The sequence below is a fragment of the Spodoptera frugiperda genome, chromosome 4, assembly GCF_023101765.2.
Source record: "Spodoptera frugiperda isolate SF20-4 chromosome 4, AGI-APGP_CSIRO_Sfru_2.0, whole genome shotgun sequence".
NCBI lineage: Eukaryota > Metazoa > Arthropoda > Insecta > Lepidoptera > Noctuidae > Spodoptera > Spodoptera frugiperda.
The window spans coordinates 4,472,618-4,488,346 of NC_064215.1; the positions used below are offsets into that span (position 1 = coordinate 4,472,618).

At 38.2% G+C, this 15,729-nt stretch overlaps 2 protein-coding genes across 2 annotated transcripts in view; one reads left to right on the forward strand and one right to left on the reverse strand.

Moving 5' to 3' along the window:
• Positions 1-10,522: 10,522 nt before the first annotated feature.
• LOC118272640 (uncharacterized) lies at positions 10,523-11,235 on the forward strand. The gene has a single exon (XM_035589259.2). It carries the CDS (start codon positions 10,643-10,645, stop codon positions 11,090-11,092), a length of 450 nt encoding a protein of 149 aa, XP_035445152.1. The 5' UTR covers positions 10,523-10,642; the 3' UTR covers positions 11,093-11,235.
• A 1,499-nt stretch (positions 11,236-12,734) lies between these two features.
• The window catches only part of LOC118272517 (BTB/POZ domain-containing protein 6-B), a 28,888-nt gene continuing 25,893 nt past the window's right edge, over positions 12,735-15,729 (reverse strand). Inside the window, exon 2 of the mRNA XM_035589081.2 lies at positions 12,735-15,504. Coding sequence (XP_035444974.1) covers positions 14,286-15,479 — 1,194 coding nt within the window. The 5' untranslated portion in view covers positions 15,480-15,504 and the 3' untranslated portion in view covers positions 12,735-14,285. The remainder of the gene's footprint in view (positions 15,505-15,729) is intronic.

Below are 15,729 nucleotides of genomic sequence, written 5' to 3' on the forward strand. Positions count from 1 at the left end.
GATAGCTGGCGGCCGGCGACGAATGCTGCGAATATCGACACGAACAGGTTGGGTGTGTTTGTTCGTTTAATGGGTCACATCACAGTACACAAGTGTAGTCCTTGTTCTGCACACTGCCCACACGAATTGAGAGAATCACGTGCACTGAACACGCAACACTGTGGCCAATTTCGTGCACCGCGTTCGTACCAAATTGAGAGTAAGCGGTTGAATTTAAAATAGAGAGATAGATTAATGATACCACCAGTTTTTGGACACCGAACAGTTAAGATGAAGATGATATTCGACAAGGGAGCTGGAGGTGTATTTTATGTTAATGAAACAATTCATTTACTAAATCAAATGGGCTCAGAAATTAACGTGGTAAATACATTACATATTAATTAATACATAAACACTTAATATATATATTTAATATACTTTTGCTATTCCCGGAAAATGGAGATACTAATATGTAATTTAGTGCTAAGTTTTGTTGAAATATTTTATTAGGTAGGTCTTCTAAATAAATATTATTGTTATTTGAGTAGTAGCTAAGAGGAAATATAAAACCCCAACACTAATACGGATAATTAGGTATTTTATGTTAGTCTAATTTATCTTCTACAGTTGTTTAAAATTTACGAACTCACTTTCCGATAAAACTTTATTTTGTAAACTAAACTTAAGTAGTAAATACGCATGTTTACGAAATCAAATAAAAATATTAACTTAAGAGTACGACTGAGACGTAAAACCTACGCTAGACGCGAATTTCTTTTCCATTGCCTATAAAGACCAGTACTTCCGGGTCGGCGAACGGTCATTCGGCATAAAACAAATTCTTAGCGCACCTAATGGCCTAGGTAAACAAATCTAGGTGTTTCTACACGGGCCGAGTGACCATCCGAGCTGATAGCCGTTACGTCATCACTTTACCAATATTTACGTAATACGACAGTTTCTATTTTTTACCAAAACAATCTATTTCTATCACCTTTCCTGATAGAAACACTTATTAATAGAGTTGTTACTTAATATTATGATTGTCGGTAATTACAGAGTGTAACGGCACTTATATTATTTTTTATGATTCAACATTTGCTTCGTTGTTACGTGCTCATTCGTTTGTTGCTCTCTTTTCGGAAGGTTCATTAAATACAAGTAAAAAAATACCTGCCTGCATTACAAAATAACAAGGCTGCTTTAAAATTTAAATTCTAAACACTAACAGACGTTTACTATCTCTAAAAACAGAGAAAGAGGTCAGTGTTTATCAAACATCCTAATTTTAGTTAACTCACATTTATATCAATAGTAGCGTAGCAATGTGGGACACGCTAACAGACGAGCTTTCTTAAAATAGCAACGTTAATGAGTGTAGTGCGAAATGATGAAGCTTAAGCGCCAATAAACAAATGATTGCTGACAATTACTGCGAGCGGCGCGGGCGCAGGGGCCGCGTAGCGCGGTAGTCACTCGCGCCGCGCCAATGCCGACCACTATCATCGATTTATATTTCCATTAAAAATTACTAATGCTAATATCGAGCGATTTAATTGACAAGCAGCGTAAGGCTACGAGTATTTTTGTAAGTCAAGGCACGTAAACAAGTTTGTGGTCCGCGTTGGTAGTAGGTACGTACAATTTCGAACGATAAGGCTTTTCCGAGAAATGGACTCAGATCGATATTTGGGATTTTGTTTTCACATCGAAAGATTAAATAATGGCCCTGTTAATGGATTCTAAGAAGTTGGTTTTAAAATAAATTCAAGCGATCCTTAAATAAAGAACATTTAAAGACTCGACTCCTGAAAATAGGTGCTTCTCGAGTAAAGGGTTATTGTTTCAGCAAATATTAACTAACTGAAGCTTAGCTTAATAACGTTAACTGAAAATAAAAAAGAAATCAAGCCAAGTATTGAAAAAGTTAGTAAGTTTGTTTCCAATTGCGTAATTGAAAACGGACAGTTCCATTTTAGAATTTTTATAGGTAAGCACTTTGTAATAGTTTACCTATTGTTGTTTGAATATTCCATTATTTGTCGATAAGAGCTTTTCAGCAATTTTCAACAAACTGTATGTAACGAGTGATGCTGTTAGCTAAAGTAAAGTATCGACATCGTCAATCGACATGCATGCGGCACATCACTGGCGCGCGAGGTTAGCGGGCGCGCTGCGTTTGCGCACACCGCGCGACAAGGACATCGACCCCCGCAACCTTGGCTATGCCAATTAATTTCAACAATGTTCTCTTACTATTATGTTGTTCAAATTATCTACTGCATATTCAGACAATTTTCGCTTGATTGTCGGTACCCATTTTCTAAGATGAAATATCGAGATTAAAGTGCTCCAAGCTTCCTGTATTCGGTTATTTATTACAAGTTGCCTGATCTGCTGAGATTGGGCCGGTCTCTTTGTGTGATTATCTCGAAACGGTGAAAGATGCTCTTTGATCGACTCTATAAACATAATTGCTTATCTGTGATTCTACATTATCAACATCTAATATTAATTTATTTTAGTGCACTTTGGATTTATAAAGCGTGTTCCTATATGATTCATTTCAATCAACTGTACAATAAGAGAACACACCTAAAGTTAAACAGTAATAAAAAAGGAGCATACATGTAAATAAATGCAATCATGTGTGTTTGTAACAACAAAGTGAAGCACAATAACAAGGCCGCCGCGTAATCAATTCCCAGTAAGTTAAGCTCGAATGATTTACTCGAATAAGTTGTAAACACAGCATTGTGCAGGGCGAGCGTAAATACTACAATTTGAGTGTAGCCGCAGCCGCAGCCGCGCGGTATGGTAGGCGCTGGCGCAGGATAATGACCCGCGAGCGTGCGCCCGCCGCGCCTGCGCCGTGCTCCCGCCACAATACCGCGCAGGTATTTCTACTATAAACAGCGACGAACAATACCCACTTACACATTTATGACACACCTACTAGATGTTGTGTAAGTACAACTACGTACCGACTGCCGACCAATTTACGGAGATAATATATCAATGACGTGTGCTACATGAGACGTGCAATCATAACGATTATTATTCGAGCCCGTTCCGTTTGTCCTCAAACTTATCAATAGGAATACGCCGCGGAATACATTTGTTCTGGTGTTTGTGGTCAATTCATTTTGCAGCCAACTTTAAATATAGAGATGATGGGAAAACCTTGCGATATGAATGAGGACATGGGTTCGCCATGATGTCACACAATAACAATTGTTGTTTAAATTTAAATAGACCGTACGAACGAACCTATTATTGTAAAACGTACAACTGAGCTTATCTACAGTCTATTGACTTACGAGGTGCTACCAAACTTCACTAAACTTTCTAACTGGGACAAAAATCCACAATGAGTAACACAAATACATAACCTTGAACAGGAAACTCCACACATCAAGTGCAGTCCTATATGTCCTAAGTATTGCACAACCATTACACATTATTACAGCATTCCCAGTAAAAGCACAAAGTTAGTAAATAACATACAATTTAACAGACTACAAACTACTACAACTGCCGACCAATTTACTCTCCTTGTAGTACTACGTCTTCGTCCAATTACTGTACCATATTATAACTCAGTGTATACAGGACATTGTGAGACCAGACAATGTACAAGAAGATTATCATAATGAAGAGAAATGTTTGAAAACAATAAATTAACAAAACATTATATCTGTTTGTCCGCGAGCGGGCGCAGGCAACACTTACAACCGTATACACAAACGTAACTCTTACTACTATAGACAGTGCCTTAGCATTTAAGGGTCCTTTGATACCTATTTCATAGACTATTCTTCTAAGTTCTTTTAAAGAACACTTCGAGCTTCGAGAAATATCTTCGTATAGCGTTGCTGCTGGATACGTAGTCATAAGTGTCATGTTGTTACAAGGAGGATCAACAATCACGCACGCGCTGAACTGATACTCAACAGTGTTTAATTCTCCGCGCGTTGAGCAAACAAACTAAAATATTCTATTGTAATAACTCTTAATTAAGAATACCTAACATTAAACCACCGATAACTTCGGTCTATAGAACAATACCCATTCTCGGTTTATGGGTTTCCAGGAAAAATAAGAGCGGATGAGCCAGCCGGCTTTAAATGAAACTAATTAAATAATAGCTCGATGTTGGTACCTACGCCTATAGTTATCCTACAGCGTGCCTACTCCTCTCATACTACCAACTGTCCACGTGACGCCCCAGTGTGCCTACATTAGCTCAATAACTAGATATCTACTTATTTGTATAATGATGTGAAAGAATGCTTCGTTTCCGGTGTTCGTGATCGCTGTTTATTTTTACACGTCAAGATCAAACTCGATTAAATGGTCCGTTGAATAATATCTCCTGCTGGTCTTATTTCTCAGACATGAACGATGTCCTCTTATTTTTATACAAAACCGAGTTATGTTCTGTATGACAGTAGGCGTCTACTGTCAATAATTATTCAGATGTCTGAAAGCACTGTTCCGAAATATATTTGTTATTCTAAAAGCACCGGCAATATGAATGGCGAATTCCTCTGCCCACTTACTGGCCTGAATGATTTCGACATTCTTGGCGCAGCTCCGATAATCTGAGAAAAAATAAACGAGCGTCAACGTAAATAAGCCCACTCCGAGTTGAAAGTGCGCACTCGGCGCGGCGGCCGGCGGTGCCACGAGAAATAAATCACGTCGATATGGTACGCTCGGGATAACGTATTTTTACTAGGGATTGCAATCCGGTCCGGCGGATCCGGTAATCCGGCGGATCCGGCTTGTTTTTGGACCTACCGGATCCGGAGAGTCGGCGCCGGATCCGGTGGCGGATCCGGTAAAGCAAAAAACAGTTACTTGATGGCGATTAGGCCAACTAGTGTTGAGGCAGAGAGGCTATATTTGTAGTGCCATCAGAAGCAGACTAGGAGACAGTACAATAAACACTATTTGTTTTCTTAGATCGTTTTTTCAGGCACAAAAATAATTTTCATTTGAATTTTGCATTGCAAAAAATAAATGCTTCTTGTTTTGTTTCTTAGGATTATGAACTGAAGTTGTTGATTTTATTAGTACAAATTTAAAAGACTGTTTTGTTATATAGGTAACTGTGTAGATTATTAATAAGAGTTTAATAGTATTATTATTACTTAAGTACTTTCAGATACTTAAATAGGTACAGCAATAAGTGAGAGTCAGACTGATTAGTTTATTATTAAAAATAGTTTCATAATTTTCTCCAAATAGTACCAATTTAGTACAAATAGTACCAAAAATTACAATTAATACCAAAAAATATAATTAAAAGTGATTTTATTTTCCATAAATACGTATTTTATTTTCTTTTTATACATTATTATCAAAACTAAAACCCACTAAATACTAAGCCCCAAGTAACTTTAAAATCCGGCCGGATCCGGACGGATCCGGCCGGATTAGCGTCAATCCGGTGAAATCCGGCCGGATTGAAAATGATACCGGATTGCAATCCCTAATTTTTACGCAACAGGCTCTTTGTTTATAGCTAGTAACGTCGTCCAACAGACGGCTGGTTATTCAACCGGGCGCATTCCGCGACGGCTCCACTTTTTGCTCGGCCTCGGAGCTCGGCCGCCGGCCGTCCTCCTCGCCGGTGAAAAACGACCAATTAGAGCTTTTACGGCAGGAATTAACATCGCGCATTGTCCACGACAGCGCGCCGCCGCCGACTGCCGACTGCCGGCTTACGCTGTACCTAACTACTTACACTTTTATCTCACAATGAATACTTGGACGATCTTGTCTTGGCAGCACTCACACAAAAACAAATACATAGATACATACGTTCTGAATTATGCACATTTTGTGTTCGTTTATCTGAAGGAAGATGTTCCCATTGATGTGAGGTAATAGCAGTGGCGCCGCTGCGGCGATCCGACTCTATTGTTTACTCGCCATCAGCCATACACCCGCTTACACGACACCTAATAGAATGAAAAACCTTTTAGCACTTACCGGAGACATTTTGAAGTAAACAAAAACAAATAAAGCAAGATACACCTACATTGTATCTGCTTAGGGACATGTCTCCACCACTTACAATATAATTATATTTAGGTACACTGTAAGAAACCTCAAACGAGGAAAACTGTACGACCAAAGTTCGTCTAGGTACTTACCCACGTACAGTAAATATTTCAGAAATCATTGAATATTTCAGTATGAAACAATTACAGAAACATATAACAATTTACTGGATATTTTAGCTGGATACTCCACTAGGAAAATCACCCACACATTCTATATCCGTAACATACCTAATTACATGAAGTTAATAACGAACGAGAAAATAATTGACAACATAAAAAACACGTGCATTCTAATTCTGGAGTGTTTTGATTAGTCACATCGATTCGTTTTAATCTGGAGGCCTAGTGTCGGACAATGTATCAATAAAAAGTAAAAAAGAAACAGTTTATGGTCGAACATGGCCCCCGAGCACTGACGCCAATAAAACCGATCAACGCAGACGTGGTGTGGCGATAGCAACGACTTACTAACAAATTATACTATTTTAAAACACAATTAAGATTCTAAATTCTGTAAAAAAATACTAAATATTGTTAGTTTGAACTCATGAAATATAAAACGTGTTTGAACTAGATAGGTAGATCCTTTTAAATGTGAATTTCTGTTTCAGAAACCTGTATCAGAAAGCGAACGAATTTATTCATAACAATTTTATTAATAAGCTTACTTTTTGTATAATCTATTTTCGTAGCATTTGTAACAATCCAAACACAAAGGACTGACGGGAAACGTGGGCCCTTTAGCTAGGTACGTACAACCCACTTAACATTATGAATTTATAGAAGTTTCGCCTGAAGTCTAACAGGCAACAGGTCTAATGAAACAATACTCATAATACCAGCTTGGCATTTGAAGAATAAACATGTATTTGATATATTAAGTACTATAAATATGACCTTTACAAAGGATTGAAGAAAAACAATCTTCGGGGAAAACACACGCTTTTCCTACCCTTACAACTTTTAGGCTTCTTTTTTTACGTTCTCTATAGGTTACTTATTTATAAAAGTATGTTTAATACATATGTTTGGGATGTTTAGTTGCCTGTTTCTGGTAACCCTACGGCCGCACATCACAAAAAGTTAACTCCCGGGGCGCACCATCAACATTATTTACATTTTTTTTTATTTTACGGCAAAGTGGTGTCGAATTACTATCTCGGAATGTTTAGTAGAGCCAGACACTAGACGCGACGGGACACAGGAATGTGCCGCTTAAATTCCCTTTAGGAATTATGTGACATCTTTTTACTACAATTTGCTCTTTACGGTCAGTGCGAAACTCCATATGTTGTTGATGATTAATTTTCTTTGAAACACCTAGCTGTTAGCTACAAGTCGGTAAATTAAGAATTTAAACGAAACAACTTCGCGGTGACATAATATCTCAAAGCACTTATCTAAAAATTTCACGCACGTGAATTCATTGGCGTTACACGTGTTAGAGTAACTCCATACTATGCTTAATTCACATTTAATGCCCAGAACAACCAATAAGGTAACTTAAATTGTCCTATAAAACGACCTCGGATCGCGAAAATTGCACAATTATTCCTAAATCGTGACAAAATAGGACGAAATCAGCATTAGACCTTGTATTTATTACAAATTCAAATCATCTGATTGATATAGTCTTATTCAATGAATGTTAATATTAGGCACATGTTAATGCTTGCCCTGGTTAAATCTCAACATGGTAAATGAGACATTCATTAGAATAAAATATATTTAGAATAAACATGTATCACGTGTGTCTAGAAAGAAAATGATTTGTTCCGATTTCATTGAAAATGACTAATGATAAAATATTCTTTAATTTGCATTGAGTTTCTGTTATGATTTACTAAGCATACGTTGGTGTTTATATTCCTTTTTAAATTGACCTTAAGGACTTTGGCCTTACTAAGTTACGGGGGACTTAAAATTCATTCACGGTGCAGATAAAGATGTATATTTAAGTATCAATAGTGGATAAAGAAAGAAAACGGACTTTATTTTATATACAGTAAACGTTATTTTCTTTATTTAAACAATAGTAATTGAACGTACCACATCTGCTTACCTACTTGTTACTCTCCGTAAGTAAATACCATTCAATTCCATTCAATAAGCAAGTAAGAAGGTACTACCTACGAGTACTAAGCGACGACATTGATACCTTTCAAGTTATACCAAGCCAACATTAATTAACTTTAAGTTAAATTACACTCGACATGTGTCGATTAATCGGCACATTAGCGCAATTATTTAGCTGACTAAGATAACATTTAATAGGCCATTTGAACGGTAAGAATTAAATTTCATTGATATCGCAACAATAAAGCGTATCATTTACGAATATCAATCATCGACAGTTTACCTGAGCGATATCTACCCATATCTAAATTGGGAAAGACCCGTCACGAAAAAAATCGGTACCTGTGTCGCCTGGCGTCACCAAAACCTGTCAGATTTACTACGAAACGTACGTTTGGTAGAAAAAATACAATTTAGTATGAAGTGGCGCTTAGTTGTAAGTTGTATTGTGTGTTACAATGCGTGGAGTGGCTTGAGAGCGGCGCTATTCGGCTATTATGATCCGTCGGAGTATTCCCAGGTACCTGACGTGCCCAGTACCCGTCAGCCCGTTAAATTCGCTGTCTCCGACAATACACGCAGTGTGGGTGTGCCCTACAAATAGACAAGGATAATTGCTATCCAACTGTTCACATTGGTACTTATTGTAAGTGAGCAAGACGCTCATTTACAACAACAACGGTCTGGCCCTAATAATATCTCCGAGTAAATAACTGAACGTTGAAATAACAAAAGTTTAATATTATATGATCATTTTCCTTTGTGAAAATTACCATAGAAACCCGACTTACCTACTGTTTTTGGTTATTCTATTTAAATTGGCTTTTAAATGTCAAATAAGGCTTTATCTTTCTATGTTTAAAGAATTTTGTAGGTGCTGATTCTGTACGTAGAAAAAATGACGCAAGTTTCATAAAATGTATTTCACACATAATTTTTATCTAGCATAAACATTGACTCGAATAAAAAATGGTTTTCAGTGAAATCATCGTTCATGTGAACGCCATAAATGTTTTCATATAAAAACTGGTGTAAGCACGGAGTTCTCACGCGGACATTCATTAGTCGCAGCTCACAAAGCACAATGGACATATTGGGCCCATGTGTGCAGAACCCTTCACGGACGATTGTGTCCACATTGTGCCCAAATCACAAATTTTACCGAAATACTGTCAAAGGAGCAACACCGACTTTTGCACTTCATCAAAAATAAATTTATCTGGAAATAATACAGTGTACCGTCCCAACCTGTTGGGCCCTTATTGTTCGTAACTACACAATGCCTTGGAAAAAAATCGCCTTCGCCGTTTTTGCACCCCATTGTGAGCGAACCTTACACCAAACTGAATTATTGTTTTTAACCAAGTTTTTATGAGACGTTTTCGAGTGGCCCGTGAATAGATCCTTTCAAAATGACCATTTCATTGTTTGTTCAATTCAAAATGCCACATTACCTTGTTCAACGGATTTTTTTACAAGTGGAATTGTATTGAGAGGCGAATATGAATGTTTAACAAAGATTAAATTTGGAGCATTGTTACTGAAATAACAAGGTTCGCTAATACTCTTATGCATAGGCAGGCGACATTATGTCATTTGTAGTTTGTAGTAGTACCCAAAATTTTCCACACATAGAAAAGAAAAATAAGAAAGACTGTTGATGAAACGAAAGCGGTAGTTAATTATGTAAGATTCGTAGCAATTGGCGTTCCATTATCTCTGCCTATCTCCCCCATGGGAGACAGACGTGAGGTTATGTATGTATGTAGTTAGGTATACCTAGTCTATCGAGAAAACCAATCAACAAACCATATTTTAGGTCTGTTAAATTAGCTGTAGACTGTTTATTTTAAAATGAACTGACTAAGCTACCTGTAAAGAATTAGGGGTTTATTAGGTGTGTAAATTTTTAATACATAATAGCACCGAGTCGTTAATTTTTATAAGGCTCCAATTAAGCTATTGTAAATAGCTCATAGTAAACCTAGCATAAAGTGGGTGTAATTTAATGCGTGTCCTTTAAATGCTTTGACCATGTCATATAAAACAATGTATTAAGAAATAATATTGAAGAATCCTTGAAGAAAAATGCCTAAGCCCAAATGTACTTAAATGTCAAGGAATTCAAGAATTTCCTTATTTCATACTACCCACCTGTTGGATGTGAAATGAGAATGTTCATTAAATCTGCCTCCGTATGCCATCTGTTGGAGAAACGGCGAACCACTATTATTACTACTCTACGTACCAAGGATACAGCGCTAACGAGTCGACGAAGTACTTAACATATACGTGAGATGGCGCTTGCATCGATATAAACAGACACAACCTCGGTGTTAACCTTTTTAATGAAAACTTCGTGATTTAATAACCATCAATGTCTTTTGCTACGTCAACCTTCAAATATACGTCAAACAAAAAGACAAACGGTCACGTAATGCAGTGAGCGCCAAAAATAATTATTTTTAAAGTAAGAAAAAAAAATAACTGTATTAAAATATTTCCGCACAATGTCAGAAATATTCCACAAGCGATACTCTGGGTACAAGTATCGGACCCTGTCCACGAACACTGGAGAGCGAGCGAAACGACTCGAAAGAGAGGAAACTCCCGTCGAGAGGAAATTCAGAGAATTGAGGAGGGCAATCACTACGAGAGTGAACAAAGAAGTGGATGACACGCACAAAGCTAGAGAAGCTATACTGAATAAGTTCGAAAAACTCGATAACAAAATAACTTCGATGATAGAGTTGCAGAATACAGTGGCATTACTGAGGAAAGACTTACGTTCAGTGGGGTACGCTGTGCAACAAGTCGGTAAAAAGGTGGGCAATATTGAAGCCCTGAATTATCGCGCAGAAATGTACAGTTTACATTCTCAAAGATTGTCTCTGAGATCCCAAGCTCCTGCAATAAAGGAGGAGACTGAAGACCGCGACTCCATAGTAACTCATATTTAGTTCTCTAGTGGTGTAACGCAGTGACGCATACAATGATGCATTTGTTTAAGTACGCACAATTATATCTAAACTATTGTCCTGTTATCAATGCTGTCGAAAGGTTAAGTAATTATTGCATTACACGGAAATGTTTTCATATGTAACTCTTCATGATATTTTATTTTCATTTGTTACAGAAGAACTGTGTAAATATGTTGCAATCTACCTTTATCAATTCTATGTTGTTTTGTTGTATATAGGTAACCTATTATACCTATTCAACTTTTATATCACGGGGAGTGCTCTGAGGAACATTTTTCATCGACCTACACGACAGCACTTCCATCCCCATCATATAGATGCTTGGCAGGCCACAACTGTGCGCTTCTCATGAAGCTTTCTGCTTCGCACAGCAAAACTGTGGAATAAGCTGTCGTTGACGATATTTCCGAACCGATGCCATTTTCAGACCTTCAAGAAAAGAGCGTATTCCCTTTTAAAGGCAACCGGCAACGCATATAGCTCTTCTGATGTTGCAGTGTCCATGTGTGGCGTTGATCGCTTTCCATCAGGTGATATGTCTGCTCGTTTGCCCCCTATTCATAAAAAAATCTATCCAGGTATATTATAGTGAAGACGTTCCAAACATTAAACCTTTGGTTTGCGGGTATATGAGACAACAATAGAATACACATTGTGTCTCGCACTGATCAGTGCTTAATTTATGTGCATCTATCGACATTTCACTTAGGTTACATATTCACATTACACCCTTTACTTATTGAAAGACGTGATGATCACTGCATCTTATTTCTTAATTGTCTTTTGTAATCTTTACTCATGGCTTTTCCCTTTTAGTAGGTATATGTTGCATATAAATATTAGCTGTATTTACAAATCAAAGGCCAATTGCATACTTATTTAGGATTTGCGTTCGAAATTCTTAGTTGATAATATCTACATCTTGCTCAAGGGTCGAAACTCAGACTTAAAGGGTCTATCTATGCGGACACAATGTGTTTTCTATTTCTAATAATATTTATGTCCCATACATGGCAGACAAGAGGTTAATATTCAACGCCCAGTCTAGACGACTAAGTTCCCCTGAGAAAAATATAATACATTTAGGTAGATAGTTATCGTTACCCAACCCCTACTGGACAAAGTTACTACCCTCACGCTATTCATTTTAGGGCACGGCTGTGGCTTTTAAACATATCGATTCAAACATTCACTCGTTCTGTTATACTTTCTCTGTGCTGTTGCTACTGTATTTCCGAATGAAGATGGGGCTCATGCCATACTTAGATGGCGAAAAGATATCATATTAAATGCAAGCAACAAACGCCCTTCATTTTATTAATTTTTAATAGCATTTCAATAATTGAGGTTTTAAGCCTGTTGGGCATGGTTTTCTTGGTCAGGGAATTGAACCCAAGACCTCAACGCGCAACCGTTGCACCAGCAATCGCTTAGCTTGCGAGATAGTCAAATTACATACATACTACATACATAACCTCACGCCTGTCTCCCATGGGGATAGGCACATAATATTACTTACCTCTTTCGCTTCATCATCAGTCATCTCTTCAGGTATGCTCGTCAGCTGTCGATAGTCAAATTGACACAGGAGTAAGGTAAGGAAAAGTAATAAGAAAAGAAGTTTTCGTCTTAATATTTTAACATCATATATTTTGTCTCAAGATCGGTTCCCTTGATAGACAGCTCTGAGCCGAACATACAGTTCATGATTACAATAAATTATTATTCAATACATTTTCGAAAAAATCTCCAATACAATTTCATTTCACATTAATAATCGTTTAAAACGGACATAATACATTGAATAAGTAATTTAATTACGTACATAAAAAGCATTTTTTTTTTTCAATTTGCTAAAGATGCGAAGAAAGGAGAGTGACTCTCGAATCTTAATAATTTGAAGTTTTACGACACCGAAAACATATTATTATGTATTTTAAAACCACATCCTATATGGCACAATTTAAAATTGATCAACTTATACAATTGAAGCTATATTTTAAACGCATTCCGTTCTGGGAACGTTTGTTTCCAACAAATACTTATACACTTAAAATCCTTGACATATTAAATGTACTTGGTATACGACTAGTGAATATTTAGGTAACTATTTCACTAAATTATGGAAGAATTATACTAAACAATTTACCTAAATTTAACTAAGCAAAGCTACTAAGTAATTAACGATGAGGTTATCTAATATAATGTCGCTTTGTTTCAGTGAGAAACTATATTTTTTCGCTTATTTGTTTCAACGATAATTTGCTATCGTAAGCGGTAAACATGTTGGAATTATTTAGGTATCATAGTATTAGATATCCTCTCAATATACCTAGAACACAATAATTGTCAATACTCGTAAATGCAACAAAATTTGATTACATATTAACAACAAAATGAAACAGGTAACTAAACAACGACAATTTGTGCACCAATTAATTTCACCAAAAATATTCATAAATGCAAATTGTTTTAAACAATTTGATATGTCATCATAAACAAATTAAGGCGTCATAATCATAAAAATAAGTATTACATACAAATATCACAACATACAAATATTCTACTACATGAGACGCGAAATTGCGTTTATTTCCATTACTTTTAACATTTCTCTATCAAACAGATTGTCCAGCCGCAAGCAAACTATTCATAAACTATAAATGAACACAGACTTAAAATGGACATCATAATATTTACTCAAATCCTCTAATCTCAGCTGCATAAATAAAGTATAATTACATCATTAACTAAATATACATTAAATCATAGCTAAGTACCACAAAGCTAAAATACTCAAACCTCATATAAATACATTTATTACGAATAGTTATAATTTCGATTCGTAAAAAAATACAAAAGATGGCAATCTTTACTTTCTCAACCTCTCCACGTCTATCCAAATATAAATCAAACGGTTATTTTATACTGGGATTGATAATCGTAACGTACACTTATAATACACCTAGTTTCCACATAAATCCAACATGTAATTTTACACCAATAGAAAGTTAGATAGACAGGAAAGATTTAAGAAGTTTTTCATAAGTATAGTTAGAGTTTTGTCACTTCAGTACTTAACACTCAGTCGAAATCTTATTTTAACGTTAAAGTCAGTTTTGTCCACACATTTCTCGATACTTCAACCTTACACGTAGGTTGGCTCCCTGTCTCAGTCAAACAGACAAATGAACGCACGTAACAGTCCCTCGCCGAAGCACGCGCAGCATCCCTTCTTCTTGCGCTTCTCTTCGGGGGCGAAGCTGGGCTGCTTAGGGCGCTTGGGGCGGCGAGCACATAGCTTGCTGGGTTGCGGCTCCTCCACAGGCGGCTCAGAGCGCGGGCTTAGGTGCACGGGCAGCGCTGCAGGCTCGGTGGGTCGCGGCCGTGCCCAGCGACGCAGCAGGGACTCCTGCTCTGCGCCTACTGGCACTGGCGCCGACAATTTGCGAGCGCGAGCCGTCACTAGAGCTCGCTCCATTGGCTCCAATAACTCCAAAGAAAGAGCTCGATCTAGCTCTTCACCCGACAGTAACAGGTAGCGCGGGCAGTAGGCGAGCTCACCAAGAGCTGCTCTCTTGTTGGCTGACGTTAACTCTCGCTTTGTACGCTTGCAAGCTGCTGTTGCCCACCGCGAAAGGGCCTCTGCCAATACGAGCTCACTGGATACTCGTAATGTGTCTCGTTTTACAATAAGCGCCAAATCTTCATAGGTGAGGTCTTCCAAGCGTTCATCATTCAGCGCGGTATCTGCGTCGTCATCGAGCACCAGCAGAGCATTATGGGCCAATGAGTCGCACCAGCGGGAACATTGCGCGAGTGACCGAGCTGCTGCGTCATCTGACAAAGCTGGCAGAGGAGGTGCGGACGCAGCTCCGGGTAGCCTTGCACAAAGGAATCGTAAGTCTCGTAATATCTCGAGCGCTACACCAGCATCTAACATTTCGTCTAGACGTCGAGCGCATCGCTCTGCTAGCGGAGAACAGAGGAACTTGTAGGCCGCATCGAGTGCGCATCTAGCTGTGGCCACGGAGTTGAGTTGTGTCGGCTCGCAGTAGTGGTAGCGGAGCAGCTGCTCGAAGCCGCGCCGGTCGATGTAGTCGACGACGATGACGTCGGTCTTGCAGGCCAGCAGCGCGGCGAACACGGGGCTGGTGGCGGCCAGCACGCGGCGGTGGCCGGGGTAGCGCCACGTGTCGCCGTTGATGCCGGCCACGAACACGATGTCGGACTGCTTCTCGTCATCGTAGAGGCGTGCGTGCTCCTCCACGTCCAGGTTGCCCGCGTACTCGCCCGCCGCACTCTCGCGACCAGACTCGATCTCATCGTCCGAGTTGGTCCTCGCTGGATTAGTCACCACCGTCATTGTGATTATCTTCTGATTGCACTACCTGAAACAGAAGACATACTTTCATTAGACTCTTTATTCTGAAACTTTATCGTAACGGGAAACGTGTAAACAATATTTTGGTCATGTTAATATCCATAGCGGCTACGTGTTTCTGTTACGTCTGCATTGTACGTTAAGCAATCAATAGAGCACAATAAACTACACGTATTGTTACTTTTATAATGTTCTTTGAAGTCCTTCCTTGTGGTAGACGCTAAGTGACGTT

Excerpts from the sequence above, each read along its gene's own strand:
- LOC118272640 (XM_035589259.2), top strand. The coding sequence starts at position 10,643 with ATGTCAGAAATATTCCACAAGCGATACTCTGGGTACAAGTATCGGACC.